At 42.9% G+C, this 20,480-nt stretch overlaps 1 protein-coding gene across 4 annotated transcripts in view; it reads right to left on the minus strand.

Annotated features, from left to right (window-relative positions):
• Window positions 1–297: 297 nt before the first annotated feature.
• Window positions 298–20,480, minus strand: part of LOC121287284 (L-selectin-like) — a 37,940-nt gene continuing 17,757 nt past the window's right edge. For 2 of the 4 annotated variants that reach the window (XM_041205018.1, XM_041205016.1), the window contains 4 exons: window positions 17,933–18,112; window positions 16,875–16,985; window positions 9,353–9,374; window positions 298–3,155 (listed from right to left, as the gene is read on the minus strand). In XM_041205018.1, the coding sequence (XP_041060952.1) occupies window positions 3,011–3,155; window positions 9,353–9,374; window positions 16,875–16,985; window positions 17,933–18,112 (458 nt within the window). In that variant the 3' untranslated portion in view covers window positions 298–3,010. Of the gene's footprint in view, window positions 3,156–5,698; window positions 5,765–9,352; window positions 9,375–16,874; window positions 16,986–17,932; window positions 18,113–20,480 lie in introns of those variants that run through there. The other 2 variants (XM_041205019.1, XM_041205017.1) reach the window with 2 other exon arrangements.

Raw genomic sequence — 20,480 nt, forward strand, 5'->3', positions numbered from 1 at the left:
TAAAAAGGAGAAAACGCCAGTTGTCTAACCTATCGGGTGAGGAAAAACAGCTTAAGCAAAAACTGATAACTGGTCACAGTGGCAAAGAGAGTCACAGGATTTTCCAGAAATGTTATTAGAAAGGTTTGTACAAAGATAGAAAACTACAGCAAATAAAATGAGCCATGAGTTTTCTGGCCCTGTCACAGTTGTGGGGGGGGGGGGGTGGGGGGGACAGTAAAATGCAGCAAGCCGCTCAAAAGTCCATTGACTTCGGCAGGACAGTATAATCCCACTGCCGTAAAATTTCACCCCACTACTTTGTGCCAAATAGATTGTCGTTGCTAATTGCAAAGAACACTCTTCTTACAGCATTAATAAGCAATATAAAATCAAAGCCACACTAACAATAAATTGCCAATTCAATCATACTACAATTAATCACTGGAGGGCACAGCACAGTAAGATCCTGATGTGATAATATATAAAACAAAATGACATTTGGGGACCCCACATTGACTTAAATCAGCTTTTCACAGCCCCAGTTTCAATTTCTATTATATTTGTTACAATATTAGTCATTTTAAAATAATGTTTTCAGCATTATATGTATTCTTATTACAGTTCAGTACTACACCTTTTTCTTTACTGACTGCATCTTAATGCGGTGGGATGATCCTCAGAATTATGCTGGTGTTGGCATAACTATTGTTCTGCAGGCGAATGCAGCAGTCAATTTTGTACACATGAGATAGGTCACACAAAACAGGAAATGAGACATATGATCAATTGTGCAGACAATTTTATAGAAGGGTGATTTTTAGATGATAAATTTTAAAGGAACACAGTTTGAAACCAGGATGTGAGAAAGTAGGTTAAGTTAGAGGTGTCCAAACAATCCGTCCTGATAGGGTGTGTAGATCTGTACATTGGAACCTTGATGCCTACATTTAAATAAAAAATTCATATTCCTATTGCATTGTATATGTATCATTTTGCAGATACTAACAGATCTTGGTGTACCAATTTTGGATACGTTCACCAATGAGGCAGTGATACTTGGAATAGCCCTTTCCAAACTTCAACAAGATTCAAATGTGATTAATGAGGTAATAAGAAATGTACCATAGATTGTGGATTCGAAGTCGATCCAACATGCTAGACAACCCCATTTTTGGGGGGCTAAAACGGATGTTCAGGCTGATACCCAGGGTATAAGTCAATCCCTCATTTTTCAATAAATTCAATAATTAGGACTATCAGTGAATCCGGAAGACGATTTGTTGTGGAGAGATGATTCTGTAACTGAAAGCGTTACATCTGACCCAGAGTGGAACCCTTATGATGATGCAGTGGCCCAAGTGAGTCAGGATGAATTCGAGGCACTCTTTGCGTTGGATGCCAAAGGTGATTCATTTGACAGTTGCGGCGTGTGTTTTACACTAGCTGCCCGTTGATTGCCCAGCCAGCGTGAAATTGATGTCGGGGTCCGATCGCAGGCTGAGGTCGGCTTTGTGACCTCTCCCAGGACCACCCGCCTGACACGGTAAAAATCCTAAAATGATTGAGTTAGTTGTTCCCTCCCTCCATTTATTTAGATGCAGCTGGGTTATTTTTCTCCTCCTTTTATGCCCATGTTCCACCCTCCATTTCTTTTCTTCTAAAGGAGCCTGACTAAATTCGACAGGGAACTGAGGCACCCTCCAACATCTCATCGAGGTGAATATTCATCCTTCATGAGCTCAGAAAGGGCTAACAGTCTAACTCAGCTGCTGACCCAACATGTGCACTTTCCTATATGAATGACTAGATGGGAAGCTGATTACCTTCTCTTTCAGTCCAGTTCAGGTTCAGCTGGTAGCAATCTTGTCTCGGAGTCATAATGCTCTGATTCGGGGCTTGACCATAACAATAAAGGCTGACACTTCAGTGTAGCACTGAGGGAATGCTGCACAGTTGCAGGTGCTGTTTCTTGGGTGAGGAAAAGGATCCTGTAGTTCTGTTTCAAAGAAGAGCGGGTGCCCTGTCTAATACTTATCCTTCAATCAATATCACAAAACAGGTTATCTGATCATTGGCATATTGCTGTTTGTGGGAGTTTGTCGTGTGTAAATTGGCTGCTGTACTTTCTACATTATGACAGTGGCTGTACTTCATTTGCTGTACAAGGCTTTGAGACATCAGGTGGTTGTGAAAAGTGCTGTGTAAATGTGAGTTTCTTTTTCTCTCTGGTGCATGAGTCAAATTTGAAATCCTGAAAGCAAGGCAGTGAGCTCAATTGTACTGTCCCCAGAGTAGACTAAGGATTGAATCTGGGACTTCCTTTCACTGTAAGGTGTAATTTTTCACTGCAGTATGCAACTGAGCCAATAGGAGAAGCAGCAATCATATCCCATTTTTTTTGTTCCCATATCTCATGATGTGAAATCTCTAGTAAGACTGGGAATCTTCAATCCTGACCTATGATACATATAGAACTGTATCACCTTCAGGAACTGGACTTTGGTTTTATGATGTATCTGTAATAATGCATCCAGAATTATATCAACACACCAACAGTGCTGTGATGAGCTATTGTAAAACCTTAAACAAAAACAGAATTACCTGGAAAAACTCAGCAGGTCTGGCAGCATCGGCGGAGAGAGAAAATGTATTTAGTTTTAAAATAAAATGCCAGCTGCTACAGAGTATCTCTTGCTTCTGTTTCTCTGTTTTTCTTCCCAATGTCTTTTCAGTTTAATTGCATGTGATAGCCTAGATTACTACGAGTTGATATTGGCACTCAAATACTTAACACGTTCATGGCACGTTCCTCAGTTTGTTATTTTAACAAAGGTGTAGAGCCATTATTTGCTTTAAATGGGTTAATGTCTCCACTAAGTACAGTGGGCGAAATGTCATTTGAATACATTAAGCATCTGCAAATGCAACACTAATTTGTAGCTCACTATTGTTGTGAAAAGACTAACTTAATGTCACACATTTCAACAAAGGAAAAGGTTTTCTGTTTAATTGTATCATTAATTGTGACCTACTCTAAGTTCTTATACATATCCTGATCCACGCTGAGATTGTTGACATACATTTCATCTCGTGGGGTTTCATTATTCAGACACAGAGTTGGTAGCGCATATATGCCTTGATTTTCATACGCCAAAGTCTTTTGTTGCATTGAGCTAGAAAAAAGGATTGTGAAGTTTAATTATTTTTTTCTCTAATAAATGCACACAAAATTCAAGTTTAAGAATTTCCTCCAATCTTGTGTAGGCATTTCGGTCACATGAAAATTCCTCCTATTAATTCAATATCATCTTTGAGGAGAAAGACAATACTAGACTCCCTTTTTTTTCAATGACCAATTATTTGAAAAGTGTAGCTACGAGGAGAGATTGGATAGGTTGGGGTTATTTTCCTTAGAACAAGGAAGGCTGAGAGGTGACTTGATTGAGGTGTACAAAATTATGAGGGGAATAGATAGAGTGGACAGGATAAAATTGTTTCCCTTGGTGGAGAATTCTAGAACCAGGGGACACAGATTCAAGATAAGTGGCAGAAGGTGTAGGGGGGACATGAGGAAGAACTTTTTTTACGCAGAGGGTAGTGGTTGTCTGGAATTTGCTGCCCAAGTTGGTGGTAGAGGCAGAAACTCTAAACTCATTTTAATCTGCACCTTAAGTGCTGTAAACTGCAGGGCTATGGACTGGGTACAGGAAGGTGGGATTAGAAAAGGTACTTGGGTGTCCTCGGGCTGGCATGGACAAGATGGGTCGAATGGCCTCCTTCTGTGCTGTAACTTTTCTATGGTTCTATGGTTCTATTTCTTCAAACCCTTTTCACCCTCCCCACCCTCTCCAATCTCATCTCTAGAGGCATATGAGAACCTTATGGATGTTTTGGTTTCAATGATCAAGACTTCTGCCTATTCATAACCCCACTAGCATCCCCCCCCACCCACACTCACAGTTTTTCCCTCACCCCAGACCTGATCACACATCACCTGTTTTATCTTTCCCCAGCTTCAGCAGACATATTCTGTTTGCGAGCCACCAGCTACTCTTTCAATCTGCCCTGCATCCTACTGCTGACCATTTCCCTGCCTCTCCATGGCCTGATGTTCATTAATATCATCAATGGCTTCTTCTAAATAGACATCGTTTCAAAACAGTCATCATCACTTATATCATCAAAGGAAACACTTGGTCCTCTTGCATATCTTCTTTGCCAGGTCCTTAAATGCATCATAATACAGCACATAGGGAGATTGTGGTATTGTCACTGGACTAGTATTCCAGAGACCCCATGTAATGCTCTGGGGACCTGGGTTCAAATTCTATCTATGGCAGATGGTGAAATATGAATCCAAAGTATTAAAAAATCTGGAATTAAAGGTGTGATGATGACCATGAAATGATTGTTGTTGTAAAAACCATCTGGCTCACTAATGGGAAATCTACCATCCTTACCTGGTCTGGCCTAAGTATGACTCCAACCTCACAGCAATGTGGTTGACTCTTAAATGCCCTTTGAACAAGTACAATTAGGGATGGGCAAAAATTGCTGGCCTAGCCAGTGATACTCATGTCCCGTTTTTTAAAAAAAAAAATCTCCCTTTTGGGAATTCCTGTTTCTGTGCTGCTCATGGCTCCAATACTATCCTGGTCAAAATCACCAGGCATCTCCTGTGATTATTAGCATGACGCGTTGTCCCTCCTTTACTTCTTTAAATTCACCATCACTGATCACCTGTCCCCAGTGATCCCACTCCTGCCGATGCCTATACAGACAACACATCTCCAGCAATCGCTTTTGCTCTCAGCCGATATGGTCACCTCTGGAGTCAGCCAGGTTTTATCTTCAGCCCTGACCTCCCCTAATTTATATACAGTCTCCGGGAGACATAATCTACAGGTTTGGGGTCAGTATCCATACGCATGTTAATAGCCACTACTGCCTCTCCACCATCACCCTTAATTTCACAACAGACTCTGGGCTGTCAGGTTGCCTATCTCATTCCAAGTCAAGGATAGGCCAGAGCTTTCTCCAAACTGAACAGTAGAGCAAACAAAGCGATTTTAGAGATGGCATTTGTGCGTCTCCTCTTCTCACAATACCAGAATTTTCAGTCACCTCAGTTTGATTTTCAGGGACTCGCACCCTTGCTACTTATCTATCTGCCTTTACGAATCTCCTGAAAACCTACATAATCGAGTATACATCTCTGCCAAGTCTGATGCTCCTGGTTGGTTGCCACTTCCTACTGCTTGAAGTGTGTTGGGACATGTTATCATGTTAAAGTTGGTATATAACTTCAGTTGATTGTGGCAAGATGTTTTTTACATTGTGCAAAACCTGTATTAGTGGCATTGCCTTCCAACATCTGGGTCTCATGGATTTAGGTGGAGCCCAAGGAAGACTTTGGAGTTCACAAACAGGTATATGAAGGAAAACCTGTCTAAAATGGGTTTTCTCGGCTAGTGGTCCTAGCAAACCTTAACATGTCAGGAGATGGCACCAGCATAAGTTTTGACAACGATAATATAAGTAGCTGTTGTCAACTGCTTTGCAGATTTCAGCAAAGGCCTCATTTCCACCCTTGTACAGTGCACAGAATCAGTAATAACAACTGTTCTGTAGTAAAAAGTTCCATGAAATAAATGTTTTGCTTTTTGTTTATTTACAATTAAGAATGGGACTTTCTGAAAAAGTACCAGTTCTGATCCCCCAGTCTGTATTGAATTAACTGGTCCCAGCCAGGGCAGTGGCAGTGATTATAACCTCTCAAAGCCTGAGACAAGAGAAGAGAACAATCAGATAGAAGCAAAATACTGCGGATGCTGGAAATCTAGAACAAAAACAAAAATACCTGGAAAAAACTCAGCAGGTCTGACAGCATCTGCGGAGAGAAATACAGTTAACGTTTCGAGTCCGAAAGATGCTTCATCAGAACTAAGGAAAAATAGAAAAGAGGTGAAATATATGCTGGTTTAAGGTGGGGGGGAGGGGCAGGTAAAGTTGGATAGAGGGCCAGTGGTAGGTGGAGATTGACAAAAGATGTCATAGACAAAAGGACAAAGAGGTGTTGACGGTGGTGATATTATCTAAGAAATATGCTAATGGCGACATTATGGGTGGAAAGCAGGATGGGCAAGGGACAGATAGCCCTAGTGGGGGTGGGGTGGGGGGGAAATCGAAACAGGCTAAAAGGTAGAGATAAAACAATGGATGGAAATACATTTAAACATAGTGGAAATAGGTGGGAAAAGAAAAATATATATAAATTATTGGAAAAAGGGGGATCGCAAAGGGGGTGGGGAAGGAGGAGAGAGTTCATTATCTAAAATTGTTGAACTCAGTATTCAGTCTGGAAGGCTATAAAGTGCATAGTCGGAAGATGAGGTGCTGTTCCTCCAGTTTGCGTTGGGCTTCACTGGAACAATGCAGCAGGCCAAGGACAGACATGAGAGCAGGGTGGAGTGTTGAAACGGCAAGTGACAGGGAGGATTGGGTCATGCTTGCGGACAGACCGAAGGTGTTCTGCAAAGCGGTCACCCAGTCTGCATTTGATCTCTCCAATGTAGAGGAAACCACATTGGGAGCAGCGAATGCAGTAGACTAAATTGAGGGAAGTGCAAATGAAATGCTGCTTCACTTGAAAGGAGTGTTTGGGCCCTTGGACAGTGAGGAGAGGGGAAGTAAAGGGGCAGGTGTTGCACTTTCTGAGGTTGCATGGGAAGGTGCCATGGGAGAGGGTTGAGGTGTAGGGGGTGATGGAGGAGTGGACCAGGGTGTCTCGGAGGGAACGATCCCTGCGAAATGCCGTTGGGGGTGGTGAAGGGAAGATGTGTTTGGTGGTGGCATCATGCTGGCGGAAATGGAGGAGGATGATCCTTTGAATGCGGAGGCTGGTGGGATGATAAGTGAGACAAGGGGGACCCTATCATGGTTCTGGAAGGGAGAGGAAGGTGTGAGGCACTTCCAGACTGAATATTGAGTTCAACAACTTTAGATCATGAACTCTCTCCTCCTTCCCCACCCCCTTTCCAATCCCCCCTTTTTCCAATAATTTATATGGATTTTTCTTTTCCCACCTATTTCCATTATTTTTAAATGTATTTCCATCCATTGTTTTATCTCTACCTTTTAGCCTATTTGATCGCTTCCCCCCACCCCACCCCCACTAGGGCTATCTGTACCTTGCTTGTGCTGCTTTTCACCCTTAATGACCCCATTAGCACATTTCTTAGCTAATATCATCACCGTCAACAACTCTTTGTCCTTTTGTCTGTGACATCTTTTGGCTATCTCCACCTATCACTGGCCTTCTTATCCAGCTCTCTTGTCCCAACCACCACCCCACCCCTCCTTAAACCAGTTTATATTTCACCTCTTTTCTATTTTTCCTTAGTTCTGATGAAGAGTCATTCAGACTCGAAAATTTAACCGTATCTCTCTCCGCAGATGCTGTCAGACTTGCTGAGTTTTTCCAGGTACTTTAGTTTTTGTTCAAGAGAACAATCAGCTAGAGTTCCCGCTTCTGACCACTATCCTAACATACATGCTTTCAGACATCATTACAAGAATTGGTTCTGATGGCTTCACAGTTAAATAGCCCGCTACTGTTCACTATTCAGGCTCTTAAAGAAACGTAGCCCAAGGTACCAGAGATCAGGCTGAATATACGAAAGTAAACCTAAGGTGGGGTTCCAGGGCTGTAACAAATTGTTTAACTTTGTGAGTCCTACGTAACTTTCAGAGCAGTATTTTCAGTGATTTTTGCTGTAATTGTACAGGGCTGCTAGGATTATTTAATCTTACATTATTTGATATCATTTTTAAAATAAATACATAGGACAGTTTCAAAATTCTCAAAATAAACCAGAAATGTATTCTAATTTTAGAATTAAAATCTGGACATATAAAGATTTACTTATGAATTCTTATTGTGGAAGGGAAATGAAGAAACGTTTGCAGACGGAGTGCTGAATGGAGCACAGTATCCTATCCAAAACTGCAGCCTCCAATACTTTAGCTGCGTAGAAACCAGCCATTTTTATGACAGCTGTCATGCTGTTGAAGAAATTCCACTTGTAATGGGGCAGTTTTTCATTACCTTTGCTTTTCCTTGGATAGAATTAAATCATTGGGGATTTGTAACTATGCCATAAAACCCTTGGACTTATTAGTTTTCTGAGAGTCCAATATTTTGTGGAAATTAATATGCCACATATCATGATCCAAACTCCATGGCAAGAGGGGAATGAAGCGATATCCCCACATTAATGAACGACACAAGGATGCTGATTGGATATCTCTGAGACACGTTGGGTCCATTCAATTGGCAGAGATTTTCATATGGGAGCAACTACTGAAATCTTAATTTCCTTTTCATATTAGGTTGTGTATGCATGTGCATATTATCTGTTGAAGATTGCTGTTAGTGCTATCATAGGGCTGCTCAATTCGCTCGTTTATTTTCTCTGCTGCTTAAAATCATTGGTTGAGGCCTTTGTTCACCGACAGGAATTTATAAGTTCTTAGGGAATTGAGGTCAGACATCTTGGTAATGATATAAAGAGTGATTCTGCAATTTGGTACTCGCAGAAGAGAATATATAGCAGAAAACTGCAGGCACACGGCCCATAATTTTCCATTGATTCGTTTTAATGCCCAGATACTCAGGGGATACATGACAGGGGATTCCTGGGAAGGGCTCCCTGCGTTGGTAGCGCCCAATTTGGAATCGCCCTTATTGGGTTCACATTTCTCATGACTAACATCTGACAGGTTTAATCTGCATTGGATCACAGTGACTGGTGAAATTAAACTTCTGTCAGTGTTCAGGCATTGTCTGCTGATGCCCTCTTCTCTTGGCAGTTTTGTCAGTGGTTTGCCACTGCCTTCTGCTCCCCAGCCACTTAGTCACACACATTTGGTTACAGACTCACGAATTATTGACTAAATCCGCTGGAATTACAAAACAACATGTTTTTTAATACAATGGCCCAAAGGTTATTGGAGCCATACGTGTTGGAGCGTCATGTACCTCACCCTCCAGGTTGCAATATATTTTTGTCCGAAATTGCTGGAAATGCAAATTCATAACTTGTTAGTTAGATTTGTATCAGCATTTTCAGAGCACATCATTTCTTCAGTTTACAGAACAGGGCAACATTTCTATGATTTTCTTCAGCCCCAGTTACATCAATTGTGCTTGTGATTGAATTATATCACCATAATTCTGCTACAAAAACGACCACCATTTCAGCATCCACAATTATCCCACAAAATGTCGTGAGCACTTATAAAATAGCTCTGTCTGGAACTGTGGGCCAAAAGTAAGGTACTGAAGGATATTCATAGTTTCAATACTCACAGGTCATCACCAGTACTTTGTTCTAAAGAAAATGAAAAAGTAGAAAAAGATTATCGTAGTGGATTTGCCTATAACCTGTAACATGTTGCTGCCTATATCCTATTTCACAACAAATCCTACTCACTCATTGCCCTCATCCTCAGTGATCTACCAGGAACCCTCCTCCCTCATGTTTAAAACTCTTGCCTTTGCTTCTAGGTTCCTCCACGAGGTCTCCTTTCACTAACCCTGTAATCTCCTTCGATCTTAGAATCTCCCCCGCAAACTCACCATGACCCTGGTTGACTTTCTATGCATTTCCCCCCTTTCCTTCAGCCTCCTGAGCCCCCACTGTCAAGTTTCTCTCCCTAAACAATTCCACGTGCCCAACCTGGGATCGCCTGAAATCGCACGAGGAGATGGTGGGCATGCATCCTGTTGGCGCGGGCGGGAGTCAGAAGCACTCCCACTGGTCAGTAACCAGGCAATCAAGCCCATTAAGGAGCCCAACTGTCAAGCGATTTTACGTGGGTTGGACAGGCCAATCGGTCAGGCGACCCTCACGTCTTCGCCTCAAACACCACCCAGGGTGGGATAAAACGTCCGGGGTTAACTAAAATAAAAAGAAGATGTTTGAGGGATGTGTGGTCTGCTGCCAGGCGCTTGAATTGACCCAGTTTGCAGCAGTTTGTTGACCTCATTTCACTCTTACAGTACCGCAGCTCCCTCAGGCCACTCCACAGCAGCTGTCAGCCTTCAGGGAGCGCCCGCCCGCACCCTCACTCTTCTTGACACCGGCCCTCTGCCCACCCGCCCCCTCGGCAGCGCTGAGCCGGTAAATTGGCCAGCCAGTGTGAAATCGCGTTCAAGGGCTGATCGCAGGCGAAAGCTCCTATCGTGTCCTCCTCCAGGCCCTCTGATCACACCCGTCCGACAAGCGCAAGATTCAGGTCCATCTTTCCAATCTTATCTCTCCTTCATTAAAGCCTTTAAAACCCATTCTTCAACCAAGCCTTGGCCGCCCCTCCTCATATGTTCTCTGTTGATTCACCATCCATATTCCTCACACACCGGTGAAACACCTTTTTCAGTATTTAAGTCACAATATAACTGGAGGTTGTTAAATTTGTTGCTTAAAACTCTTTGCAAACAGCAGGACTACGTAGACAGATAAAGTGTCCCATACAAAACATTAGCCTTTCAAACACTGATTATCTGTAGACCCCCAGACTTATCGACTTTTATTTCAGATTTTGAACATTTGCTTTTTTTTATCTCTGGAGCACATGAAGGGAGGTCTTGTGGTGCAGTGGGTAGTGTCCCTCCCTCTGGCCTAGAAGCTCCAGGTTCAACACTCACTTCAGGACTTGATGGTCGTGGAAGGTGCTTTCATAATGCGGCCACAAAGCTAGATTATCAGCCTGTAAATCTTTCCAATATGCCTGATGGTAGGTGGTAAGAGTGGGTGAGTCTTCTGGTCAGCTGCACTGCAGAAAGCAATGGCAAACCACTGCAGTACGTTGCCAAGCACAATCATGGTTATCTATGGTTACCAATGCTCACTTAGGGCATGGCACCTGAAGGAGGCAGAGTAGAACATAAAACCTGACAACATTCCACATGAACTGAATGTGATACATTATTTAGAAGCCTAATTTTTAAGATAATTACTCTTGAGCTGTGAATGACAATGCAGAATTTTTAACTTAAGGGCGTTAGAGTCATTCACATAGTATGAGACTGGAATCAACTGTAAGAACAGTAAGAGGTGACAGGTTCCCATCTCTTAAGGGCATTTGTGAACAACATCATCAAGGATGTATAGTGACTTTAACGTGATGTAACGTCCCAAGGTACTTCACAGGAACAATATGAGATAAAATATGGCACTAAGACATCTAAAATCGTAATTCGATCAGACAGAGTCAACATGGGTTTGTGAAAGGGAATTCACGTTTTACTATTTGATTAGAGTTTTTGAAGAGGTAAGGTGGATAAAGTAGAACCTGTAAATGTGGTGTACTTGGGTTTCCAGATAAGGTGCCACATCAGAGGGTACTACACAAGGTAAGATTACTTGGTGTAGGGGGTAACGTGTCAGCACGGATAGAGGATAAATGAGAGTAGGGATAAATGGTTCTTTTTCGGGTTGGTGATCTGTGGCAAGTGGTGTGCCACAGGGATCAGTGCTGGGGTTTCAACTATTTGCTATGGAATCTACTTCAATGACTTAGATAAAGGAAGCAAATGTATGGTAGCTAAATTTGTCCATGGCACAAAGATAAGTAGGAAGGTAAGTTGCCAAGAAGAGGTAGAGGATCTGCAAAGGGATATGGACAGGTTAAGTGAGTGGGGAAAAACCTGGCAGATGGATTATAATGTGGGTAAATGTGAACTTGTCCACTTTGGTAGGAAGAATAGAAAAGCAGTGTACTATTTAAATGGAGAGGGATTGCAAAACTCAGTGGTACAGAGGAATCTGGGTGTCCTGGTACACGAATAACAAAATGTTAGTATGCAGGCACAGCAAGTGATTAAGAAGGCAAATGGAATGTTGGCATTTATTGCAAGGGGAATGGAGTATCAAAGTAGGGAAGTTTTACTGCAGCTATCAGGGGATTGGTGAGACCTCATCTGGAGTACTGTGTACAGTTTTGGTCTCCTGATTTGTAAAAAGACATAGGGCAGAATCTTGCCCTATGTGGGCCCCACCGGCTTGGCGTTGGGCAGGCAACCGATTGCCGCAGCCGAAACAGGCTCCGCTGCCATTTTAAATGGGCGGGCCAAGTAAGGCCCACCCAGCGGGCCGCACAACAGGAAGTGGTCCCTGTTCTGGGGGGGGGGAGGGATTCCCCAACTGTCAGAGTGTGGTCTTTCGCGCATACGTGAGAAAGAGCACACACCTCCCTGAGGCTAAGTGCTGTCTCGGGGAGATTGCTGACAGTGTTTCAAACTTCAAAAATAGAATAATAAAAAAATTATTAACATGTCCCCCTCATGAGATGGGACATGTTAATAATTGTGACTAAAACTTTATTAAGCTTTTTAAAAACCGACATGAAACCTTAAGGTTGGACGGCAGGGTCTTTAATTGGCTTAATGATCCTGTCAATAGCCTCAATTGGCCATTGGCAGGTTGGCGGGCGGACAGCTGATTTCGCTGTCCGCCCGCCTTCCTGAATATTTAAATGGGATGGAATTTAGCCCTTTTCGGGCAGGCTCGGCTGGGGATTCCACACTGGTTAAGGCCTGCCCAGTGTGAAACGCAAGCGGCAGTGCCCAGCACTGCCTGTGCAAGTGGGGCGAGGAGTGTGAGCGGGGGAGAGCGCGAATTTAGACATGCTTCCGATTCTCCTTGAGGCACAGAGAGATGCTTCAGGGAGATGAAGAATTTAGAACAAAAAATAAAGAAATTAAAAGTGTTATAAAACATACCCCCTCATGTGACCCTATCACATGAGCAAGGGCATGTTATAAATTTAGTTTTAACATTTTTATTTTATTTTGATTTGCTGTTGGAAACCTCATCCCGCCCATGGATGAGGTTTCCTAAAAGATGCAAAGGCCACTTGGTCTTTTCGCCTGCCCCGCCCACTGTAAGATTGCTCGTGCAGTGAAACATTTCTTTTAATTACCTTGTTAATGGCCTTAATAGGCCTTTTAATTGTTGGCAGACGCGCTGCTGACTCTGGCGCACGCCCGCAGACCGAAGTATCGCGTGACTGCATGTTGACGTCAGGACCCTCGCCCGATGCCAACACACGACGTTTCACGCTAGAGCGGGTTGGGTGCGCGCCCACCCACTGAGGTAAAAATTTTGCCCATCATTGCATTAGGAGCAGCACAGGGAAGGTTCACTCGACTCATTCCTGGGATGAAGGGCTTATCCTATGAAGAAAGGTTGCACAGGTTGGGGCTATAACCCACTGGAGTTTAGAAGAATGAGAGGTGGTCTTATTGAAACATATAAGATCCTGAGGGGGCTTGTTAGGCTGGATACCAGGATGTTTCCACTTGTAGGAGAGACTAGGGTTAGGGGGACACAGTTTAAGAATAAGAGGTCTCCCTTTTAAGATGGAGATGAAGATAATTTTTTTTCTCTCAGAGGGCTGTTAGTCTGTAGAATTCTCTTCCCCAGAAAGCAGTGGAAGCTGGGTAATTGAATTTATTGGAGGAAAAATTAAATAGAATTTTGATAGACAAGGGGAGTCAAGGGTTATGGGGGCACAGACAGAAAGGAGGGGTTGAGACCACAACCAGATCAGCCATGATATTATTGAATGGCAGAGAAGGCTCAAAGGGCTGAATGGCCTATGGTCCAACGTTCTTATATGGGGAAATTAGGTAAGATAATCAAGAGCTTGATCAAAGAGGTAGTTTTTAAGGGATGGTCTTAAAGGAGGAAAGAAAGGTAGACAGGTGGAGAGATGTAGGGAGAGCATTCCACTGCTAAGGGCCTAGTTAACTGAGGCACAACCACCAATAATGGAGCAATTAAAATCAGGGATGCTCGAGTGGCCAGAGTTGGAGGGACTCAGTTATCTCTGAGGGTTGTGGGGCAGGGAGAACTTACAGAGACAGGCTGGGGTGAGGCCCTGGAGGGATTTGAAAATGAAGATGAGACTTTTAAAATAAAGATGTTGCTTGACCAGGAGCCAATGTACATCAGCGAGCACAGGGGTAATATGGGAAAGGGACTTGCTTTCAGTTAAGGTGATGGGAAGCAGAGTTTTGAATGACCTCGAGTTTACGGAGGGTAGAATGTGGGAAACCAGCCAGGAGTGGATTGGAATAGTGAAGTCTGGAGATGAAGAGGTTTTCATCAGCAGGTGTGCCGAGACAGGCAAAGTCATGGATTTAGAAATAGACAATCTTAGTGATGGCAGGAGTATGAGAATTAGGTGTGTTCACAACTTTCATGACAATTTTCCGATTAGACCCCAGAAATGACAAGGTTTCTCAATTTAATATCACAAAACATTCCATGATAGGATTTGAGCATACCTGTCGCTGGCTAATCCAGTGCAAAGCAATTAGGCTACAATAGCTCTGAAAGCTATATGCCTCTGAGGTCAGGTAGCCTGAGTTCAAATTTCCTATCACAAACAACATTAAAAGGCATTATCCTCCGAGGATGCCACTGGTGGCTAGACTGCTAAATGAGGCATGTCATGGTGGTAGAATTTTTAAAATTCATTCACGGAATGTGGGCCTCGCTGGCTGGGCCAGCATTTATTGCCCATCCCTAATCGTTCTTGAGAAGGTTGTGGTGAGCTGCCTTCTTGAAACACTGCAGTCCAAGTGGTGTAGGTACACCCACAGTGTTGTTAGGAAGGGAGTTCCAGGGTTTTGGCCCAGCGACAGTGAGGGAATGACGATATATTTCCAAGTCAGGATGGTGAGTGACTTGGAGGGGAACCTCCAGGTGGTGGTGTTCCCATATATCTGTGCCCTTGTCCTTATAGATGATAGTGGTCGTGGGTTTGGAAGGTGCTGTCTAAGGAGCCTTGGTGAATTCCTGCAGTGCGCCTTATAGATGGTACACATTGCTGCTGCTACGGTGGTAAAATACCTTACCTGACATTAAAAGCAACTGTGCAGAATTCAAAGGCTGAATTCAAACGTGTTTCCCCTAGGAAGGAGGACTAAGCATGGACTGAGATAGAGGAAATAGAAATATACAAAGAGGTAAATTACAAAGCAGCCTCAATTAATCTAATCGATTAGATTAATCTAATCTGCCCATTAGTTGCACATATGACACCATCTGTCTCTTATTGTGTAAAACCAGATGGAAGGGCAGTCCAAGTGTCTTCTTCTCAACTATGTTGGTGCTTGACCATAATGGTTTGACTCTTTTTTCCTCGGGTTTAACTAATAACAATCAATTATGAGGTTTGCACTTCTCAAGCTAAGTGAGCACCTGTCCATCGACAGATGTACCTTTCTCTTCCCCTTTCACCTTAAGCTAGGGCTGTCTGTAACAGCTTTTTTTAAACTTCGCTATTTCATCATTTACCTATTTTTATCTCTTTGTTGTCACCTTGCTTCTTTTTCTTCCCTTTTCTATTTCTGTCTTGATTGCAAACATTTATTTTTATTTTATTGTTCCACTGTCTCACAAACCTTCTGGTTTTAATTGGCTCCATCTCACACACCTAACTTCATAACCCGTAAACAGCAATGGGGGGGTAGGGGACGGTTGATCAGCTGATCACTACAGGCACATACCGGTATATCACAGATCCTCCTCCATTGCTGCTACTTATGATTTCACATAAAATTTAAACTTTATGCCTGACTGACTGATAATCAGTAAAATCAAGGCTCTCATGTTACGCTAATTCTACTTTCCAGGATGAGTGCACCTCCAACACTCAAGGAGATTGATATCATCTGGGGCAAAGTAGCCTATTTGACCAGTGCTCCATATGCCACCTTAAATATTCACTCCCTCCACCCCTGACACAACGCGACAGAGGTCTGTACCATCTACAATTTGCACTGCAGCAACTCGTCAAATCTTCTTTGACAGCACCCCCCCAAACCTATGACCTCTACCACCTAGAAGGACAACAGCAGGATGTGCATGGGAACACCATCGCCCCCCCCAAGCTCCCTCCAAGTCACAAACCATCCTAACTTGGAGCTATATCGCAGCTCCTGCAACTAGCAACGTGATCATACCTTCACCATGAGGACTTAAGCAGTTCAAGAAGGCAGCTCACCATCACCTTCTCAAAAGCCATTAAACGGGCAGTGCTAGCTTTCTCACAAGTGGCCACAACCCGTGAATGAATAAATTAAAAATTAAAATAAATCAAATGCATAAATAAAAGGTAAATTTCCAAACCGATTCTTTGCTTAGCATCAATGCTGGATTTATTGGATCTTTCCCCAAAATAATTAACCCAAATGCAGTAGAATGTCACCAACAGAAAGTCAGCTACAAATTAGGTTTCCTCTGCTCACAGAAGGTTGGCTTCATTATAATCACCACATTGAGAAGCTCGCTGAGCTAAATGCCCGATTTAAAAAAAAACATAGCTTTGCTTCTCTCCACAAACTTGCAATAATAACTTGAGTTAAAAAAATTCTTGAAATCTAAAAGGAAAAACAGAGAATATTTGATATGCGTACAGACAAAGTCAGCTAGCATCTAAATGAATGAAGTTTAATGTGTCAGGCCAGCATGTCTGAAATACTGGGGAGAATTTTAACCCAGGCTGTCTGTCGGGAAGCCAACAACATTTGGCTTTACCTTGTGGTTTTATCTTGTGTTAAAGTAAATAACTTTGGCTGGGGCTGGGTGGGTGGGGAGTGAGGGGGGAATTCCAGAGTTCCACCTGATCTCACCCATTGGGAGTTAGGTTTAAATTATCCACATTAACGTCTCTTTTCCCGATGACGATCAGTCTGTTCTGGAGTTCCAGTATTTTCTGCTGTAACGGTCAGTTTTTAATGTATAAAGTCTTGGAATAAAAGGCGATATGTTAAGTGTTATGATAATGGTTATATGACGATTACTGTATCAGAGTGTTACCTTGATGGTTTCTCTTCAGGCACCGATAGATCACTGCCAGGGCTGAAAGAACTGCTGCTACTGCTCCCACGGGAACAATGATTAGGATTAGTTTGCGGTGATTAACGGTGCCTAGAGAGACACAACACAGAAAATGAGAGTCTTAGATGAATGAATTGTTACATATGATGAACTAGGTCAGGCAATGGTACAGTGGGTTAATTTTCTAAGGAAGTGTTGCCCAAATTTTTCAAATATGGGATGTTTCCATATTTGGAAAATTATACGAAACATGTTGGGTTAGTGCCTGTGATTCCCCATTCAGTAAATTCATGGTAAGAACTGACTGGCAATGTAAACACTAGAGACTTGACATCTCTTCATGTGAACAGGAAATACTGACACCCATGTTGTGCTACAGTGGTCTTGCTAAGCTCCATGTGAACAAGGCAACGGTGCCACTGGTAATAAGTCACCTTTACCACTCTCTCATTCAGGGAATGTTGATGCAACTCCTAAGCAACTAAAAAATGAGATAAATAGAAGGGGGGTTGGGGTCTGGTGTGGGGGTGTGGGGGTGGTGGGGTGGGGGGGGGCTGGTGGTTTAGCTGCAATTAAACTTGCATCTACAGATTTTTTGCTATTCATTGTATCAAATGTTATGTTTCAAAAGTGTTCATTCCAGAGACTTTATATTTTGCGTTTGTAGCTAAATTACACCAATATTTCTCATTTATTTTTGTCTTTAATAAATGTGAGATTGTATCTGTGTGAGGGGAATGGTGTTTGTTGATGGCTTCATGTCTGAAGTTAGCTGGTCTTCAGAGCATGGCCCAAGGCCATTTGTGGTCAACCTCCTCTTCACCAGTAGTTCTTGGCACACCTCTTGTTCCAAGTGTCTCTATGGAACTAATGCAGGCCTGGCCCTGATATGCTGAAGAAAGTTGAACTTAGTCCTATTCCTCGTCTGATTCTTTACTGGTTTGCTAAAGAATGTACACAAGTACAACCGGTAGGTAAGGTTATTCCAGCTTCCAATGAGCATAAATGGCAAGTATCAACGTTTAAATAATACTTACATTGTATATCATGCGTGTTCCAGTTTCCCGATTCCCTACAGATGGTTTTAGGATCCCCCTCCAGAGTGTAGCCATCATCACATGAAAAATAACAAGATGCATTGTAATGCTTCTCGCCATAGGGTCCAGAGCAATTGACACTGCTGTGTTCTGGTTTCTTCAAGGGTGTACAGGTAATTGCTATGAAGGAACAAGTTAGTCAGTAAATATCAATTAAAAACAACTCTTTCTGGTATGTGTTACAGCTTATATGAAATAAATCATATTGAAACTGAAGAAAATAAAACGCCACTAAAATGGTACTTGCTTAGGCCCCGATATTTATGAGTGGGTGGGGTGGGCTTGCGAGCCGTTTTGTCGTCAGGTGGGTTTTGGTCAGGTTATGCTCAGGTTAATCTGATTACCATGTTTGGAATCCGTTTCCCAGCCGCAGCCAATCAGATGGCATTAGGCCGCAGGGGAGGGAGGGAGAGGCCATGGGTTGGAGGTTAGTGCTTAATTGGGATGCACAGTAAGATTAGGGGTCAGTGATGGGGGGGGTGGGGCCTTTGGAGAAGATCATTGGAGGAAGGGAGAAGGTTGCAAGGGCCCATGGAGGAGATCAGAGTGGGGGGAAACAGAAGGGAGCACAAGCTGGGGAGGACATGGAGTAAGGGGGCATGAGATCACAGGCCATGGAGGACATCAGGGTGGCACCAGGTTGCAAAGGGGGTGGGCATCGATTGTTGTTTTTGGAGGTTAACAGCTTTCTCTGGTGGGTTGGGGCAGGGATGAAGCACTCCTGCTCCTCCTGGTCCACAAACAGTTAATTCTTCCATCCACCCACCCTTCAGCTGCCAGGTTTCTCAAGGCCCATGAAATCCAGACAACAAGTGTTAAAGAGGCGTGCAGTTTCATTAAAACATTAAAATGAGCGATCTGCCTCCCAGGAGATGGATGGTCTTCCAACCCCCTATCTTGACTCCATTAAAACTATAAATATGTGGGTTCAACGTGCGTTTGGTTCAGATTTAAAGTATTTTGCATGTTGATTTCTCATCCAGCCCAAATCTACCCATTTTGGGATGCTAACATTACCCCATTGATGTCCACATGCAACTAACTAAAAGAACTGAATGTGAGCTATGTATTCATATTTTCTCATTGCTGCTAAGTGGCACCATTTTATTTTAAAATTATATTGTAAAACCCTCATAACTTTAGATAAATGCTTACATATGAGTAATTTTGTTCACACTGTGTCTGCAAACTCATTACCAATGTTCCCAGATCTTGAAACTGTTGAATGAAACTTTTATATAAAGAATGGCGGAACATGGATGAGTGGCAACAACTGCTGCACACAAAAACAACTTTAACACAGCAATACCCAAAGCGCTTCATAGGAGTGTCATTAAACAAAATTTGATACCAAGCCAAATAAGATGTTATTAGAGCAGGTATCCAAAGCTTGGTCAAAGTGGTAGGTTTTAAGGAGCATCTTAAAAGAGGAGAGAGATGTAAAGAGGTGGAGAGTTTTATGGAGGGAGTTCCAGAGCTTGGGACCTAGTTAGGGGAAGGCAGTACAGCCACCGATGATGTCATGAGTGAAATTGTGGACACGCAAGAGGCTGGGGAGCAGAGATCTCGGAGGGTTGTAGAGCTGGAATAGATTAGAGATTAAGACGGGAGAAGCCATGGAAGGATTTGATAACAAGGATGAGAATTTTAAAATTGAGATGCTGCCAAAGCAAGAAGCCAATGTAGGTCAGCAAGCACATCAACAATGTAGGCTGCAAATGGAGCGTTTCTGCCGATGAAGGCTTTTCTCAAGCACAGGACATGTTAATTCTACTCTTTCTTGCCAAAGGCCTTCGTTACATGGGATCACCAGGGTAGGGATTTTGTGCTGTTGCATTGATGAATACCTATGTTTTAATACTATTTGCTTAATACAGTGTACAGATAATATTTTGGTGCTAATGGTAATATTCTCATTAGTAAAGCTCTAATGATATGCATTAGTGGTTATGTGGGAGCCAAGCATCTGTTCAAGGAACCTCCTTTAATAAATTGTATTGCTTCATGTTTCAGTTCTTAATACTTTGGGAGTCTTGGTGCAATGTGGTTCTTGGTATCAGGTGGAAAATCTGAACTGTTTCTAGCTAGCAACCACATTCTTTCTGCTCTATAAAAAAGTGAAGCAAACGGGAACTAGCACAATTTTTTTTTAGCCCCGTGTAGTGAAATTTGAGGAAGCTGGGTGCTTCCAGAAGTGCGTACGTATAGAACTCTTGGTATTGTTTGCGTAGTCTGTATTGGAGAAGAGGTGGTGGTCACATCAGAGAGTTGTTTTTTGTAAGAATTCCGAGAGGCAGCCGAGTCTAACTACTTTGCGATGTTTTCCTTCGATGAAACTTTAATAAACACTACGGGCAGGATTTTACATTCTGCAGGTGGACACACGCCCAACCCAATCGGGTGTAAAACAGCGCACAATATTTTGGTCGGCAGCATGCCCGCCGACAATTAGGAGGCCTATTAAGGCCATTAATCAATTAATTTAAAC

The sequence above is a fragment of the Carcharodon carcharias genome, chromosome 14 (genome assembly GCF_017639515.1).
Source record: "Carcharodon carcharias isolate sCarCar2 chromosome 14, sCarCar2.pri, whole genome shotgun sequence".
Classification (NCBI taxonomy): domain Eukaryota; kingdom Metazoa; phylum Chordata; class Chondrichthyes; order Lamniformes; family Lamnidae; genus Carcharodon; species Carcharodon carcharias.